The 18,142-nt window shown below is 38.0% G+C and overlaps 1 protein-coding gene across 1 annotated transcript; it reads left to right on the forward strand.

Annotated features, from left to right (window-relative positions):
- The first annotated feature begins 1,744 nt into the window (after window positions 1–1,744).
- Window positions 1,745–11,391, forward strand: LOC114467096 (solute carrier family 2, facilitated glucose transporter member 1-like). The gene is made up of 9 exons (XM_028453141.1): window positions 1,745–1,833; window positions 3,826–3,986; window positions 4,072–4,312; window positions 7,927–8,089; window positions 9,324–9,511; window positions 9,946–10,050; window positions 10,122–10,223; window positions 10,331–10,534; window positions 11,185–11,391. Exons 1-9 carry the CDS (start codon window positions 1,756–1,758, stop codon window positions 11,389–11,391), a joined length of 1,449 nt encoding a protein of 482 aa, XP_028308942.1. The 5' UTR covers window positions 1,745–1,755.
- Window positions 11,392–18,142: the final 6,751 nt, after the last annotated feature.

The raw sequence follows: 18,142 nt of genomic DNA on the forward strand, positions 1-18,142 counted from the left end.
TCATTAAAAGGATTGTGAGGTGGGCTTTCACTGTAAGACAGGTTTATACATTTATATATACAGCACTCTGATCAATGACTTTCACTTTATTAAGGCAAAGATGTTTTTCTATTCACATCGTCACATCCTCAATTTCCTACACACTTCTACAAATGGGGGTGTGGGTGCAACGTCTGGCTCTGATTACTCTAGGGAATCCTTAAAAGGGATTGCATTCAGTATGATATCATATGGTGGACATTCTTTGTATTTTATGTACCCTATATTATCATGCAAGGTAGTGGTTAGACCCCTGCGACCCTGAAAAGACGCAAGGTTGGAAACTGGATGGATATTATCTAATGCTGGGTTTACACAGAGACCTGACATGTCACGAATGCCAGGAATTTATATTTGTGAATTATGACACAGTATGAAAAATGTCACAATTCAGTAGCAAATTGTGACTCTCTGTGACGTTCGGTCACAGACACGGCCGTGCGGATCATCACAATACACAGAGTGCACCCTGCCATAACAGGAGGGGAGATTGCAGCGTCAGACCAATCACAAACACGGAGAAACCATGCGGAGCAACTCACGTTACAATGGAGGAATAATTCTTTAAAAATATGAGGAATTAAAATCCACAATTAAGACAAAGACCAACACTGTTGCTGTAGCAAAAGCAGGAAGGAAGGAATACAGGCAGAGAATTGATGACTGTTAATGCTTAAATTTGTGAGATTAAGTTAACCAGCATTGTAGTACAGCACACACTGAATAAATTCTGGAAGTTAGCGCGAAAAGAAGAAACCCAGCCTCGTAGAACAGGCCCTGACTGTTTGTTCCCTTATTTTATTTATTGTTTTATTTATTTTGTGTGTATATATGGAGGAGGGGGGTTGTAGATAATTATTATTTTACAAAAAAAAAATCATCTAAATATTGTGTAAATATAGTCCAAAGTATATGTATCGGGATATACTGTAGTATCACATTGTTGTTCCCGTGTTTGTCCTGCATGTTGCAAATCAAAATCAGAAAAACAAAATCAGAAAGAAATGAAGTGAGGACACTAACAAATGCTCTGTTGCGTGCTAAAACACATTTTCATGCACTCCACATATATGGTCACATTCGTAGCATTCGTGGAAGATCTTTTGGCAGTCAAAAAGGTATCCACAAATGCCACGCGCAGTCGCAATAAAATGTGTTCATTTGTGCTCCTTGGACTAACATTATATTTCTGGGGTTCCCAAGGCTCAGTTAATATTTCCCTTATTGTTTTGCTTGATTGAACTCTAAAAAGTGCTCATGGTGTTTATGTGTATTTATTTTGGTGCAGTGACTATACTGTAGTGACTTGTTGGCTGTGGAAGGAGGGATGACAACTTAGTGAGATCCACTTAGTGCTGACGTCACTAAGCTGCTTTGCTCAGCAAGTGAATGAAGAGAGGAGTTGCAAAAGGAGTATTTATTGTGATGTTGGACTATATGACAACAATGAAATGTTTATGTGTGAAGTACTTGACTGATTGCTGAGCACTACGGAACCAAACAGCAAGTTTGAAGGTGAAATTTGGATTGCAAAAGCGATTATGGATACCAGAAGCAAGGTAATTGCAGCACGTTTAATCCTTATGTTTATGATATCACGGACAAATTTACACCCACCCCACCCCACCTCACCCCACCCCACCCCACCAACAAACTCTCATTAGGTCATTCGTTTTTTGTTCTCTTTGCTGTGCACAACAGGTCACTCCTCAGCTGATGATGGCTGTAGGAACAGCTGTGATGGGTTCACTTCAGTTTGGTTACAACACTGGTGTTATTAATGCTCCTCAAAATGTAAGTATTTACTGTAGCTGTGGAGACGACACCTTCATACAGGGAAATTAAATTCCCTTTTGATCAGGCAGTGGGTGTCAAACTACTGGAAAAATGACAAGGTAAATTACTTCACATGCAAAAGCTACCTGTTTGTGGAGGTATATTAAATTAAAAAAGGAAGAATGAACAATTAGCAGTTTTGGAACATACATCCATGTTCTAAACCCCCTACAGGATGAAACAAATATAGATGGATTATCACATTAACTAATTGATTGTCTCTAATGATTGATTTACAATCAATCATTATTCACCACACATATTAAAGAAAAAAAAAAAAAAAAAAGGAAAAAAAAACTAATGGTTGAATTAACATCCAAAAAAACAATTATAAAGTAGTACCTAACTTTGACCACCAGTCAAACCGCTGTGTACAGTGTACACACTAGTAGTACTGTACAGTGTACAGTATTACTAGTACACTGTACTAGTAGTATATCTGTTGACATAAAGAGATATTACACAAATACGAACATTGTCATAAAACCATACAAGCAAAAGGATAACTGAATTGGTCTAATAAGCATACCCTTTCAAAAACAACATTGTACATTTAAAAAAATAAAAAAAATAAATAAATAAATAAATATATATATATATATATATATATATATATATATATATATATATATATATCACTTAAACTCTTCCTAAAGACCCCCAGTCAGACACAAGACTTAAACAAAAAAGTGTAACATCCTTTATTCATATTGAACCTTGATAAATTTGCTGGGGAATGGAATGGAGGAATATGGAAATATTTTTCTTAAAAAGCCATTCCTAATGTAAAACAATTACACAGAAGTGCAAAATCCCTCTGAAAGTATTTAGGGGTGGATATTTAGAAAAGTTACCACATATGTTAAGCATTTATAGCAATGCAACTTATTTATTGTGAGATGATAGCTGTTTGTGAAGCGTTGGATAATTTATCCAACTACGGTAAAAGTGAATTTGAGCTGGGATTAGATCACTGTGATACAGCTTAGTTGCACCTTACTGTTCTGCGTTGTCGAAATAGAAATTAAACAATGATAAAAAAATTAAAAAAAACCTTTATGAGCTTAAGCGTGTGTCTTTTATTTACACAAAACTACCCATCTCTTGTTTAATTCATGAGATGCATGTTCTGTATTAACTAAAAATTTGATGACACACTTTAAATTACTGTCTCTCAATCAAAACTTGCTCTGTAAAAAAAAAAAAACAATGTTTCAGGAAGCTATGATGTTGCACTTTACAGCCAATATGATGTCATTACAGTAATTTTACTCACCCAAGTGGGGGCGCCTTTAAAACAGCGAGAGGCAGAAATACAGACAGCAGAGTGGAGAAAAAAAGGAGCGATTAACAGCAGATATGGATAAAAAACATCAGCAGTAAAATTAGAATTGTCATACTTTACAGAGGATTGCAATACTTGCCTACTATATTGTATATTTCTATTACAACACACGTTCTCAACTTGTTTCACACCCAGTTTTAGTGGGTCACAAGCAAAAAGCAACAAAAACCATTTGCTTTTATTTTGACTTCTCTTGACATCTCTAACAGCAGAAGTACAGTTTTAAAAACTAGATATAAGTAAGGTCGATTTAATATACTTAAATAATTTTGTACATTTCAATTACAATTTTTGATGAATTTATTTGGAAACTGGATGATTACAAACATCCTCCTTTTTAGTAAATATTTTATTAAATTAAAACATAAATTCAAGATATTACTGTTGACTGTTATAGTGTGACTATTCATTATTTTCTTCTTTCTTCTGCCCTTGCCTCGTTATTTGAAGGTGATGTTATTTAAGAATCAGAATAGGGTGTTTTTTAGTATTATTATATAATTTTTTTAGTGTCTCTATTGTTATTGCACTATATTTCCACAACAAGAGTTTTCTGTTTTGTTAATAGCTTTTTTTTATATTACCACCACTTATCATGTCCTCAGATCATTGAGCGTTTCTACAATGAGACATGGAGCAGCAGGTTTTCAGAGCCCATTCCTCCAGGAACTCTAACTGCTCTGTGGTCGCTCTCCGTGGCCATATTCTCAGTGGGAGGAATGATTGGCTCCTTCTCCATCAGCCTCTTTGTGAACCGCTTTGGCCGGTATGACTCATCAAAATCATTTTTCTTCTACCTTGCTCATAAATGATCAACAATTCTAATTGTGTTTCTCCGATGATCACCAAAGGAAGAATTCTATGCTTATGGCCAACGTGCTGGTCTTCATTGCTGCTACATTCATGGGTCTTTCCCAGCTGGCTGGTTCCTTTGAGATGCTCATCATTGGGCGCTTCATCATCGGTGTCTACTCTGGCCTTTCTACCGGTTTTGTGCCCATGTATATAGAGGAAATCTCCCCCACATCAATCCGTGGAGCACTAGGGACACTGCATCAACTTGGGGTCGTGGTTGGAATTCTCATGGCTCAGGTGAGATATTTATTGCACCAAAATGCCGATTCATCTCAGTCTCTAATATTTAAAAATGTATAAAAGGAAGGTTTATGTTTTTGATTATACCAGAGACCGATGATGGCTTTGAAGTTTAAGTGGGTTTCTCTAATAAGTCGGTTGGCACTTTGATGCTAAGCTTTGTCAAAGGTGTATTTTGTAGAGCACTAAAGCCTCCGATCATGGAATCACATTTACAACATCTATCACTCACTGATCATATTGACTAATTCTAGCAAATGTAACTAATCAATAGTGTACCTCACTAAGAGCCACCCAGCATAATTGCGTATCCAGCCAAACATAAATCTGCAGTTGACCTTATTTGTAAGCATGATTTAATATTTTGTTTTGAGTTGCAGAAAGAAATGAAAACCACAGGCAGACATAGCATTCATAGAAGCAGTCCATATTTATTTAACAATTAAGAATAAAACAAATCCAAAAGAGGCACGAAGAAAACTGGGAGCATGGACAAAATTGCCACAGCACACAAAGAGGGGAACATCAACAATCAACTAGCAAACATTCTGTGTCCAAACAGCTAAATAGTGAGGGAGGCTTGATTAGGAATGGGCCACACCTGAGAGCAAAACATGAGGCCGCTAATCACTCAACTCAAACATACTAACATACTACTCATGATATGTCTGACGTCAAAATTAGTATGTAGGGCGTTCACATGAGATAGTATGGAAAGATTGAGTATGTGAGAAATACCCGGATATCAGTGGCGGCTGCTGGTCTTTCATGCAGGGGAAGCTCATTTTCTGCCTACTTCAGAAAATGTATCTGTTTATTTAAATGTGAATTCTAGTAGAATTCATTTTGTTGTCAACAACTATTTGTAGATTATCACACACGCACGCGCGCGCACACGCACGCGCGTAGCTGCTGCGCGCTGGAGTGTGAGTGTTTGGTCAAAAGTCTCACAACACAAACAGACACTAGGTTTGTCAGAAGTTAATTCGCTATGAGAGGATCAGCAAAGTCTCCGTGTCAACACAGAGCAACGGACTGAAATATTTGAAAAACCCGCCTGTGTGCTTACAACGTCATACTCTCTGATTGGCTCATTTCGCTGTCAATCAAAATTGAATTAGCCTGAGAGAGATCATCCAATCATCATCCATTATTCCAGCGTCCGGAACAGACAGATCCAGCCCACTGCTCCATAGACCTCCTGTGAAGCCCGGCGTCCGATGGGCGGGACTAAGTGCGTCATAACCGAGCATTTATCCAATGAGCGTCTAGTTTGACTGCAGTGGATCAACCCCTAAATCCTCTCCCATTGAAGTCAATTGAAGCTGAACTTCACCACTGTTTATTAACACTGTGACGCTGCGGTAATGAATGAAGAACGTCACGCTGTCACTGTCAGTTTCCTGTTATAAGAAGCTGATTCTGAACTAAACATACATGTGTTCTGTCATATATTTAGTCAATGAAATGTACACACAACACTACATATTTGACCACTGATTTTAGGGGAAGCTGAGGTTCCCTTGTAGTCTTAAAGCATCCGCCACTGCCGGATATATACTATATTGGGAAATTTTTTAAGTATGCACGGTCATGTTCCTAATCATACTTATAGTATATAGTAGAGCAGACTCATTGAGTATGTAGTGCATAGTATGGGGTATACAGTACCATTTCAAACACAGCCACTGAGCCACTGGGAACACAAAGACACAAGAGTTAAAACATGAAACAAGAACTAAAACCACACAAAACAAAGCCTGTGTTTGAAATTGCATTCTTACGTACCACTCACTTTACGTCTGACATCACAATGAGTATGTAGTGCGTTCCAATTAGATAGTATGGAAAGCTTGAGTATGCAAGAAAGACACGGATGTATACTGTATCGGAATTTTTTGGGCACACTAGTTATACTTAACCGTCCCATGATGCATTGCGAGCAGAACATAAAATCGTCCTGGGACCGGCTTTAAGTTGAAAAGCAAACATCAAAACACAAGCATCTCTTCTTGCCTTCCATTACTTTTTAACACTTTTGGAAATAGGGCTTTTGTTTTGAAGTTAACCGGAATATTTTGTCAGTAGCACAATGGCGGTTCTCCGAAAATCTCCGAAATGTCGGCATGAAATGTGTTTCCGTGACTTTTATGGATCAAATGACCACATGTTGATATTCTACTTAGTCACTTTATCTCTTAAAATGCAGAACTTTCAAAGGTGGCAAATTAAAAGAGATATTTCGCTTTACGCTGCGTCCAAATAGTCCCTCCTATGTCCTTTTCTATTCACTTTTCCCCAGAAGTGTTTAAGTGGCGGCCATAATAAGGAGAGTTTCAATTTTTTAAAAGCTAAGGAAACAAGGCCCAATGCTTCCTTTATAACATCCTTTAACCTAGGAAACACTGATGCATCCTTTACCAAAGGAGACAAGATAATGCTGCCCTACAATTCCTTGCAGCGACAACATTTAAAAGAACCAAGCTCATCCGAGCGTTCACGGAAACTCACGATGGCATAAAACAGAGCACTCTGTTGTTCAAGAAAAAGGAATCCGAGAAATTTTTAGCCACGTTGTGTTTTATTTAACATATTTCATTCACCTAGGAATGCTTTGTGCAGTTGTACATTTTGTATGCCTACTACATTATGTTGTCCAATATCTTGCATAAATGTAACAATTTCATAAAATCATATTTATTTTGGATTAATATTGATTTTAGAATGGAAGGTGACTGTGAGCAACCATTCTCAATGCGACGTTCTTTTAGTTTCACTTATGTTTCTCGTAGCCTGGTAGCCTCTTTTCCTTTGATTTCCATTCAGACCTTGTGATATTTGAGATTATATCAGCGGTTAGAGGCACATGCAAAAGTGTTATGAATGCACTTTTAGTCAATTTTCGAAAATTTTTAATTTTTCTTTACCACCGCAGATGTCACTAACCTTCACCGCCGTCAGATTATTACATCACCTAGTAGAAGTACGCTCTGATTGTGAAAACAACGTGATGGCCTTTCCCTAACTCCTTTAGGAAGTCTCCTAATTCCTTTCCTTAACCCTGTGACGTCATCCGCGGGGTTAAGGGAAAAGTGGACAGGAAAGGAAATAGTAGGGACTATTCGGACGCACCCTCAGTGTGCTTCCGCTTTATGTCATTGTTGTAAAGTAAGTAAGTAAGTAACCTTTGTTTATAGAGCGCTTTTCACAGGTAAAAGCCACAAAGTGTTGTACAAACACTTCAGTATCATCCCGTCTAAAGAAAATATGGGAGACAAGAACAAGAGAACTGTAGATTTTGAAATGCATCTTGGGAAACTTGGAAGTATACTTCAGTGGGAATGGTCCATCCTAATCATATTAATAGTATATAGTAGACAGTATATACCTGTACTCACTAAATGTGTAGTGTGTCGTATGTTATTTTGTGATTTCGAACACAGCCAGAGACTTACAGAACTAAAAGAGAACCACAATGGTAAACACAAACAACACAAAACAGGCCCTGACAATGTAAAGAATTTCTAGAATTAAGAATAATGTGCAGTTGTATAGTTTGATGTGATGGATCACCTTAACATCTGTCTGTCTGTTTGTCTGCCTGTCTTTAGATTTTTGGAATTGAAGCCATTATGGGAAATGCCACGCTGTGGCCCCTCCTGTTAGGCTTTACAATACTGCCAGCCATCCTGCAGTGTGCCTTGCTCCCACTTTGTCCAGAGAGCCCTCGGTATCTCCTTATGAACTGCAATGAGGAGATAAAAGCCTGCAATGGTGAGATACTCCCATTGGTGTGTCTAGAACACCTTGGAAAGCACCGACAAAGACCTTATATAAATTTGGGGCGATATCATTTGGTGTATCCCTAGTTTTACCTGTAGAATTATTAAAAAGCTGGTAATACGCCACACAGTGGCTGTAGAATGATAGGTTAAAGAAGGTGTTTGTCAAGTTATTTGTGTTACAAAATTCTATAAAAAGCTTAAATGGTTTAATTGTTTATTCTTATTTCTGTTATTTAAACTATAATTTCTTATTCTATAATATGTATTTAGGTAAAAATGTTTACAACTTGCTTTGTAGATATTCATTACAACCCCATGAAAAGAAATGATGGAATCACCAGTCTTTTAGTGTTTCTTAAATGGCCCATGTTACGCTAAATTAAGTTTTCTGTGCTTTAAACATCATAAAGTGCTATTTGGGCTTCATACACATGGCCAAAGTATTTTTTCATTGATTCCCTCAATCTGTAGTTAGAGGGTGATTTGCTCCTTTCTTACTGCAGGGTGAGCCCAAACACCTCGCTCCAATTTGATGACAAATTTGATGCGGCACTGAGCTACTGAGCTGGAGAAGCCACGCCTCCAGGAAGCTCTCTGCCGTGATTGACATGTAAACAAACACGCCCACAAAGGTGAGCACGTCAGCCCCCACGCTCTGTTTCCTGTTTATGAAGCAGCAGGTTGGAGGAGGGCGGGCCGTCCTCTGGACCTACGTCACCGTGTCGTGAGGAGGAAGTCAGTGTCCCGTATATAGACACGCCCACTCATGAATATGCATAAGAAGGCTGCTAATCAGCCTGTTTGCGTAGAGTTGCACAGAAAATGACTTTTCAGAGGCTAAAACTCTGGAAAACAGACGAGTTTGGGAAAATAAACCTCAAATACTAAGTTTTTGGTGTTCTTAGAACAAATGGAGATGGGTGAAAAATAGCATGACATGGGACCTTTAAAGTAAGAAATTTGCATTTTAAATGACTGTAGTTTTGTGTCATGTCTGTGATCTGCTTTTTCCCCCAAAAAATTTTACAACTAAATGAACATCCTCCAAGACTGGTGATTCCATCATTTTTGCCAGGGGTTGTATACCAATTTCTCATGGTACAATATCTTCCCCACTCACAACATCCTTTCTCCGCTCATGGAGCAAATAATAATCAGAGCAATGTGTTATATTCATGTAGTAAAAGTGCAATATAACCAATCTGAATGTAACTGTCTTGCAGTTTTAAAAAAACTCAGAGGCACAGATAATGTAGGTGAGGACTTGCAGGAGATGAGGAATGAGAACCAGCAGATGATGAGGGAGAAGAAGGTGACCATTATTGAACTTTTTCGCTCTACCATCTACCGCCAGCCCATCTTTGTTGCCATTATGCTGCAGCTGTCTCAACAGCTGTCTGGTATTAATGCGGTGAGTTCTATTTGGTGAGAAAATCTTTGAATATAGGTCTTGTGTAGATTTTATATATGTCAACCATCTTTTTTTGACAGACAAGATTGTTTAGAAATAAATCTGATAATGGTCGGTCACTGTCCATGACTGGTAATCATATTTGTGATCCAAATTTTTCACACCCTTGGCATAAACACGGGGCGTCAGGCAGAATGGACAACACCTAAAACAACAGGAGAGGAAACTTTAACAACTATATTTTCAATCATTACAGGTGCATTTTATACTAATGCTCCTACTATACTATACTACATCTGAATAAATCAAATTAGATCATCACCCAGATTTTTTAAGGCATATTGCAAGTGTTTAAAAATTCCTATTTATACATAAAACATTCAATAAAAACTGTGTAGACAGTAATTTTTCTTCTGGCATTTTGTTTTGTGCAGGTGTTTTACTACTCCACTAGAATCTTCGAGCGTGCAGGTGTAGCCCAGCCTGTTTATGCCACTATCGGTACTGGAGTGGTTAACACAGCCTTCACTGTAGTTTCAGTATGTAACTCACTTTTCCAAAGTGTTAGCATTTAAAAAGCCATTATTAATATGTTATTATTCTTGTATAGTTGTTTGTGGTGGAGCGCGTAGGGCGAAAACCTCTTCACCTCACGGGTTTGATGGGAATGGCAATCTCAGCAGTTCTTCTTACAGTTGCCATGAGCTTGTTGGTAAGTATTTGTATGGGTGTTTTTTTTAAACCATGTTTATTAAAAAAAATAAAAGTAAAAAAAAAAAAAATATTTATTGCCTCTTTGTATTTGCCCTTTCTCCTTAGGACAAGTTCAGCTGGATGTCCTACATCAGTATTGCAGCCATTTTCAGTTTTGTAGCATTTTTTGAAATTGGCCCTGGCCCTATTCCCTGGTTCATTGTTGCTGAGCTCTTTAGTCAGGGGCCCCGACCTGCTGCCATTGCTGTTGCTGGTTTCTGCAACTGGTCTGCCAATTTTCTTGTAGGAATGTGCTTTCAATATGTTGAGGTAAGAGAGGTTTATTCAAAACTTTATTACTGGTTACAGTCTTGTAGTATTACTCCAACTAGCATGAGACTAAATCATTTAATTGTATCCATCTTGCTAGAGCCAGGTTCATCCCCTCGATGGAACTTCTGCATTCAATATTTGATACGAATCACTGCTTCATTTTAATCATTTTGTCACCGCTTTGACATGGAGTGCTAATAAGATGTTTGCATGGAACAGAAACTGTTATCTCTAAAATAAGTCTCTCATGCCTGGTCAGAGATTCAACAAGGCTATCATTAGCTTTTCCTTATGCCTGGATGCATTGTGTTCCACCATGTGCTTTACCAAAGATCAATCTGTGACCAGAAGCAGCATTAAAAGACGTGCATAACAATGTATTATTGCCTGTTTTACCAATGTGAAAACACTTCCCAGTGCCATTTAGCCAAATCTCTTAGCAATTGCTTATGCTAACTGACAATTTGGAGAAAGTAAGGCAGAGAGATATACTGTCTCCATGTGGCTTTGGTGGATCATAGCGGAGATATGTGAAACAAACCATTCCTATGAGCATTATTTATTTAACTTTTCTGCCAGTTATTTACATACTGTATATTACCTTAAAGCCTTGGTATGAAGTTTTGTAATGTTTTCTTTTGATGCAGCAACTTTGTGGTCCCTACGTTTTCATCATCTTCACGGTTCTGTTGCTCGGCTTCTTCACCTTCACCTACTTCAAGGTCCCAGAAACCAAAGGCCGCACTTTTGATGAGATTGCAGCAGGTTTCCGCATGTCAGCTGGTCATGGTGCTGACAAGTACTCAGCTCCAGAAGAATTCAACACCCTCAGAGGGGATGATCCTGACCTATAAACCCCCCTTTTTTTTTTTTTCTTTTTTTTTTTTACAACTTTTAATGCTTTAGAAAGCTTGTCATACTAAAGTCATATTCAGCATTATAGCTTATTTCTTTGTGAGCTATACAATGTTGAGCCAGAAGATGCGATTATAAATAATTTGTTATCGTGGACAAATAAGCTAGGTGTGCTGTATGATGTCACTTAAACCACTGTAAATGTAATTTTCTTACTAAAACAAGACAATAAAACAATTAAACATTTACACATCATGGCACAATTTGTCAGTATGGCAGTTGCATAATGTTTTTTTTTTTTTTTTACCTTGCAATAGAAAAGTCTTAATTAGTTAATTGTTTGATGAAAATTAGTTTGAAACTTGAAAAGCTCATACAGAGTATTATTGTTACATTTCACTGGACAATTAGTAATATTTTCCAGTCAAAGCTGCTTTCGGAGGCAGAACTGTGTAGTGCGGACCATCATCTGTGGTGGGATGAGAGATAGGACGACCACAAAACCCAAAATACCAGCTAAAAATTCTAAAAAACTAGGGGAATCAAAACCTATGGTGTAGAGGGGAGATGATACCACAGCACAAGGGCAAGAACACAAAGACAATGAAGCAGGAACCATTCTGTACCCAAACACAGGTGGAGACACAAACAGGTTACCTCGAAACACAGAGAGACGAGTGTTAACAAAAGGTGAATCAAAATTAAATGTTTTGAGTATAGTTATCCATGTGCAACCCCCCCCTCCCCCCCCGCAAAAAAATAAAAAAATAAAAAAATATTGGATTCAATATGTTTCCTATTTTCACGTTAACATTTTTGTCATGTGTACCAATAAAACACACAAATGGGGTACCAAAATTACAGATGGGCTTCTGTTCGTTCCTCTGAATACAATAAAGATATGTATCACATGTTAATGAGCTATTTATGATACTCCTTGTACACATTCGATGCTGCAGAATACAATAATGACTTCTTAATTTTCTATTTCTGTGAAGTTTTGTGAGGTATTATTTTATCAAAGAATATTGTTTGCAAGAGATTCAGAAAAAGCATATATTTCATTTGATACTGTGTTTTCTATATATTACTGCTATAGTAAGTCAACAATGTTCAAGATGTGGGAGGCAAATAAATATCAAAACAACCATCAACCCTGGTCATATTTTGTGATATATTACTTAAATTTAATCTGTTATAATGTTGTGAGGTAACATAGTTTTAGTGTCAAATTAAAAGTGTTTAAACACAGTTTCTGGCAATATATAGTAAATATGATCAAACCTGAGATATGGACTTCACAGAAATAAAAAATGAAGAATTAATTATTATATTTGGCAGCATTGAGCAAGGGGTATTATCATAAATAGCTCATTAACATGTAATGAAAAAAATTCAAACCATATTTATTCATTGTATTCATTGGAACGAGCAAAAGCCCAGCTTTAATCTGGTACCCGGTTAGTGTGTTTTATTAGTACACAGATGACCAAAATGTTCAACATGAAAATGGATTAGGAAACATATTGATTCCACATATGTTTCAAGGGTACCCCTAAACTTTATGCCAAAACAACAAGTTCATCCCAACTTATGCAGTGGCTGGACGTGAGACGTGATCCGCTTCTTAACGCTTTTATTCTAATAAATAAAAGTGCACTGACAATGCAAAAAAACGTAGAAGTTAAGGAATATAAGCTTGAGTTGGATTTACAAAAAAAACTTTTGTTACCAGGAGCCAATGATAGAGATTACCGGGGACACTAAAACAGAGATGAAAACCAAAAAAAGGTTAAAAGTTAACCACAACAGGTGACTCACTGCACTACACACCAAAATCGGGAAGGAAACCACAACCAAGGACATGGAAGCTGTAAGGCAGCCCTCAGTTATGGCCCTGTGACAAGAAGAAAAATTAATAATAAATAATTAACAGAGGTAATGTACTAAACTGAAACAGAGAAAAAAAACAAAATGACAATGTTATTGTCACGGCAAATTTGCGGTTGACCTCATTTGGAGACATGATTTATTGCTCTGGTTGAATTATGGAGTCCAGGCGAGGCATTGATGATTTTTTTTTTTTTTTTTAAGGATTTTTTGGGCTCTAGTGGCCTTTATATGACAGTTGCTCGACAGGAAAGGGATCAGAGAGAGCAGGGAATGACACGCAGCAAAGGGTCCCAAGCCGGGAATTGAACCTGGGACCGGCTGCAGGTGAGGAGCTATAGCCTCTGTACATGGGGCGGGCGCTCAACCCACTGAGCTACACACCACCCCGGCATTGATGATTTTATAAAAAAGGTTTATTATAAAACTAAATAAAAAGGAGTACAAAGATTGACAAAATTAGTGACCGCCCCGGGCGGACGTCCGATGACAGAGTGGCACAGTTCTAACTCATCACATATATTCCCCCTCAGTCCCCCTCCCTCCTCCCCCCAGGAGATAAAGAGGACAGGGTGGAGGTGAAAGAAGAGGGTGAAAAGAGACAGTTTCTTCTTTGGGTCAAAACAACCAGTTCTCTGGTATCTCCTGATTGTCGTGAGTGTTGGAGGTGTGTGCGTGTATGGTGTTTGTGTGTATGAATGGATGTGTATTGGGTGTGTATGTGTGACTATGTGAGTGTGTGTAGGCATGTGAGTGTGTGACGCCTCTGTGTCTGAGGGATAAGATGTGTTTTGGGAAGCTGACCTCGAGAAGAGAGCAGAAAACACGAGACAGCAGAAATGAAAAGTCTCAACTTAAAGCCTTAAAAAGAATAAGGTCTATGAGTAAATATGTTAATAAACATAACTAACAATTTTTGCCCTGACATTATCATACATGTGTAGCTGATCAGTAGCAGTACCACACACACACACACGCACGCACAAATGCACAGACACACACACACACACACACACAGGACAAAGCTGAATTTTTAGCTTGTGTGCAGCATTAGCTTTGTCAGTTAACTCGGCCTTTCTGCCTTGGAGACCCTTACCACATTTCTGCAAAAAATCATTAAAGGAATCAATACTTCAATGGGAAAAATAATCAAAATCCTTGTCAGACTCGCTGCAAACACTGTCAGCTATGGCAAGTTTATCGCTTTTGACCTTTGACCTCATTTGCGAGAACTGAACGAGAGTGAGATTTCCGAGAGTGAGAAAAGGCTTATTGTTGGACCTGTGACATGCGTTGAGGTTCGTAGCTGGTGAGGCACTGACTTTTTCAGAATCAGATTTACAAATAGGAACCTATTTATAGAGTAGCTTAAATTCACCAGTGTAGGGCGACCGTGGCTCAGGTGGTAGAGGGTTGTCTTCTGATCGAGAGGTTGGGGGTTCGATCCCAGTACCTGACTCTGTGTCGAAGTGTCCTTGGGCAAGACACTGAACCCTAAGTTGCTCCCAGTGGTCAATTTGCGCCTTGCATGGCAGTCCTGTCCCACTGGTGTGTGAATGTGAGAGTGATTGGGTGAATGAGCTGATATGTGAAGCGCTTTGAGACTGCTTCAGTGTGGTGATAAAGCGCTATATAAATCAAGTCCATTTACCAATTGGCAGCTTGCACATTTACTACTGGTTGTGTTTTATATCTCATATCAACATGATAGCACACACAGAGACATATTTGGCCATGGAAGAACGTTATATTCATAGCGCCGCAGAGAAAGAGCGCATTTGCGCTGCACCTTCATTATTTTCTTAATTTGCCATTGCAATTCTACAAGTCATACTCAGTAAAAATAAAACTGCAGTGTGTCCATGGTCTTACCTTTACTTGTAGATGAAGTCCATTCGCCTATTCTTCTGGACAAAAAGATTTGTGACTTAGTTGTTAAGGTCCTCCTTATCTTCTTTTAGTTTTAAAAGTCTCTCCATCTCAATAGAGATTACTGCCAGAGATGAAAGTCTTCCTTGGTCAATCCAATTCCTATTGTATGTTGTCACGGCAAATTTCCGGTTGACCTCATTTGGAGACATGATTTATGCTCTGGTTGAATGATGAAGTCCAGTCAAAGCATGATGATTTTATAAAAAAAAGGATTTATTATAAACTAAATGAAAAAGAGTACAAAAAAGAGTGTTCCATCCTGTTGGAAGGAAAGGTGGCCAGCTGTTCCACAGCTTAAGCTTTGTACAGATAGAGAAAAAAGTTCCACCCTGATGAGAGGAAAGGAGGGGGTCAGATGCTCCCAACAGTAGAGAAGTTGGAGAATGATGAAGAGGTGGATGTATTGAGGAAGGCTGGCGCCACTGATATCTGTCTTTGATAGTTTGTGTGCGTCAGTTGGTGTCTGTGTGTGTGTGTGTGTGTGTGTGTGTGTGTGTGTGTGTGTGTGTGTGTGTGTGTGTGTGTGTGTGTGTGTGTGTGTGTGTGTGTGTGTGTGTGTGTTTAAGTGTTGATGTGAATGTGAGATTATGTGTGTGTGTCTGCATGTGAGCCTTGAAGGTCAGGCTGGTGTCTTACCTGTGTGCTAACATGACTCAGCTGTTCTAAAGTGCAAAGAGTAATGCAGTCATTGTGTATTAACACATGACAAATTGTACACATGAACAAACATTTGATGATATGATGATTAATATAATAATTGCCATAACAATGTTTTAAGTTTTTTAAAGCAGAGAATGACCTTTCCATTACCACAAAATGCTAATTCCTGTTTGGCTAGGAAGCATGTGGCATTAATGAGGTATTTTAAAATCTCTCGGTTTTTCTTTACATTAGCATTGTGGATGCTAATATATAATGTCCGCTGTTCGTTCAAAGCTAAATCTATTCTTGAGGTTCCAAAAGTTTTTAAAGAAATTTGGCTCTGAATATGAGTTGATCTTTCATATTTGCTGAGGCTTCTTGGGAGATTTGTCATGTAACAAAACAGTTTTGGTCCAGACATTGTCCAAGGTTGAGAACAAAAGACAGGGGGAGCAGTAAAGGCACAGTCACACAGCCAGTCTTTACTGTTGTACCACTTTGTTTGAAAAGAGCGAGTTATCTTACCTCCCGTCGTTTGAAGCAAACCTTTTTGCTCCGGCATTGGTCTTCCATTATTTATCAGTTCACGTTTTGAATGAAAATCCAGTTTTGAGAAATAATTTGATCTTCAATATAACATCTTTCTCCTCCATTTTTGCAATCAGAGTAAAATTGAAAAATAACCAACTGACTTCTTCTTCTTCATAAACTATTGGCCGCCCTTATTATCTTCACGCTCTGTGACGCACGCCCCCTTCACTTGAGGCAGAGATACTGGCTGCCTCACCTCATGCTTTTTCAGTGCGGTTTTATGTCAAATCAACAAGAGCAAATATGTAAGAAACACACGTGAAATGCATTACTTATTCTATGTGAAGTGTAATAAAAGTGTCTACAAACATTACATTGGTGACAAACTGTTAGAAAGCAAAGGGCAAACATTCAACAAAGTTTGTGAAGGATTGTGAAATCAGAGATGAGGCTCACAGAGAAAATATTGCAAATTCAGTGATTTTGTTCACAAAAATGTTTGAAATGTTTTGGAATCATACAGAAATTACATTTATTGCACAGATTAGTAAAAAGATATTTATATTTATTTTATTTGATCATTAATTGTTTTGTTCTTTGTCTCCCCTGACTGCACGTCACTGTGTTGGACATGTTATGTGTCATTGTCTGAAGTATAACATCCACAGAGAAACAATTATGAATCTTATGAATATGTTTAACACTGAGGAAGGGAAATATAAAGCACTGTGTAAGTTTTTAATAGAAACTGTTTAAGAAAGAATTTTGTGTTTTTACAGATTAGGAGAAGTTGATTGATTGATTAATTTATTGTCATACACATATGTGCCCAGTCCTCATGGGTTAACAAGACACTGAACCAAAATAAACAACAAACAGATGGCTACAGGCTGGTTTCACAAACAAAAACAGTGACAAAGAGTGCCCAACTACAAACATCCTGCACAACACTTGTGAGACTTCATACAAAACTTGTCTTTTTTCCCAGGCTTTACAAATAAAACAGAAGAAAGCAAAAGTCTCTTTTCTGTACAGCCAACTCAGAAACTTGGGACTTGGGAAAGCGATGGGAAGAAGTTGTGGAGCGACTTGAGAAGAAGGGTGACATGTCAGCAGCAGTTAAACTGTATCGTGAGTGCCTCATGTGTATTACATAGTTCAGACGGTAGTGATAATTGGCCAGAAGTAATGGAATATGGACAAATTAAATTAGCTAGTAAGCAATCATGATCAGAAGCTAGTAGTGCGGGACAGGATGTTGGAAGACATGCAAGGAAAAAGATAGGAGCAAAACTAAATAGTAAGTCCTTGAAGAAGATTGGAACGTTATCGTTACTTTGAGCAGTGACAAGGGACACTTTGACCCAGTTCAAATAATAAAGTCAATTGAAAAAGAAATAGGGAAAATCAAATATGCCAAAATTCTGAATAATAGAAAGATATTGGTTTCAGCAATAAATAAAAAAAAACAGCAAGGAAAAATTCTGAAAATGAGCAATCTAGATGGAGAAAAGGGTTAAAGTACATATACCAGGAACGGAAACAGCATCAAGAGGAGTTACGTATAATGTACCTCTAGAAATGTCGATGGAAGAGGTGAAGAATGAGATTAAGAGATTAAAGGTGGGAAAGTCATTGAAGCTAAAATGCTTCAAATGAATAGAGAAGGAGTGAAATGTGACAGTCTGTCTGTACTGACTGATTTTTGATGTAAACATGCCCTCTGAGCTGAGAAATAGCATTAATGCATTAATT

Source organism: Gouania willdenowi, chromosome 7 (genome assembly GCF_900634775.1).
Source record: "Gouania willdenowi chromosome 7, fGouWil2.1, whole genome shotgun sequence".
Classification (NCBI taxonomy): Eukaryota; Metazoa; Chordata; class Actinopteri; order Blenniiformes; family Gobiesocidae; genus Gouania; species Gouania willdenowi.

Excerpts from the sequence above, each read along its gene's own strand:
- LOC114467096 (XM_028453141.1), top strand. The coding sequence starts at position 1,756 with ATGATGGCTGTAGGAACAGCTGTGATGGGTTCACTTCAGTTTGGTTAC. Across the intron at positions 4,313-7,926 it reads TTGGAATTCTCATGGCTCAG|ATTTTTGGAATTGAAGCCAT; the intron begins GTGAGATATTTA and ends GCCTGTCTTTAG. Across the intron at positions 10,535-11,184 it reads TGTGCTTTCAATATGTTGAG|CAACTTTGTGGTCCCTACGT; the intron begins GTAAGAGAGGTT and ends CTTTTGATGCAG.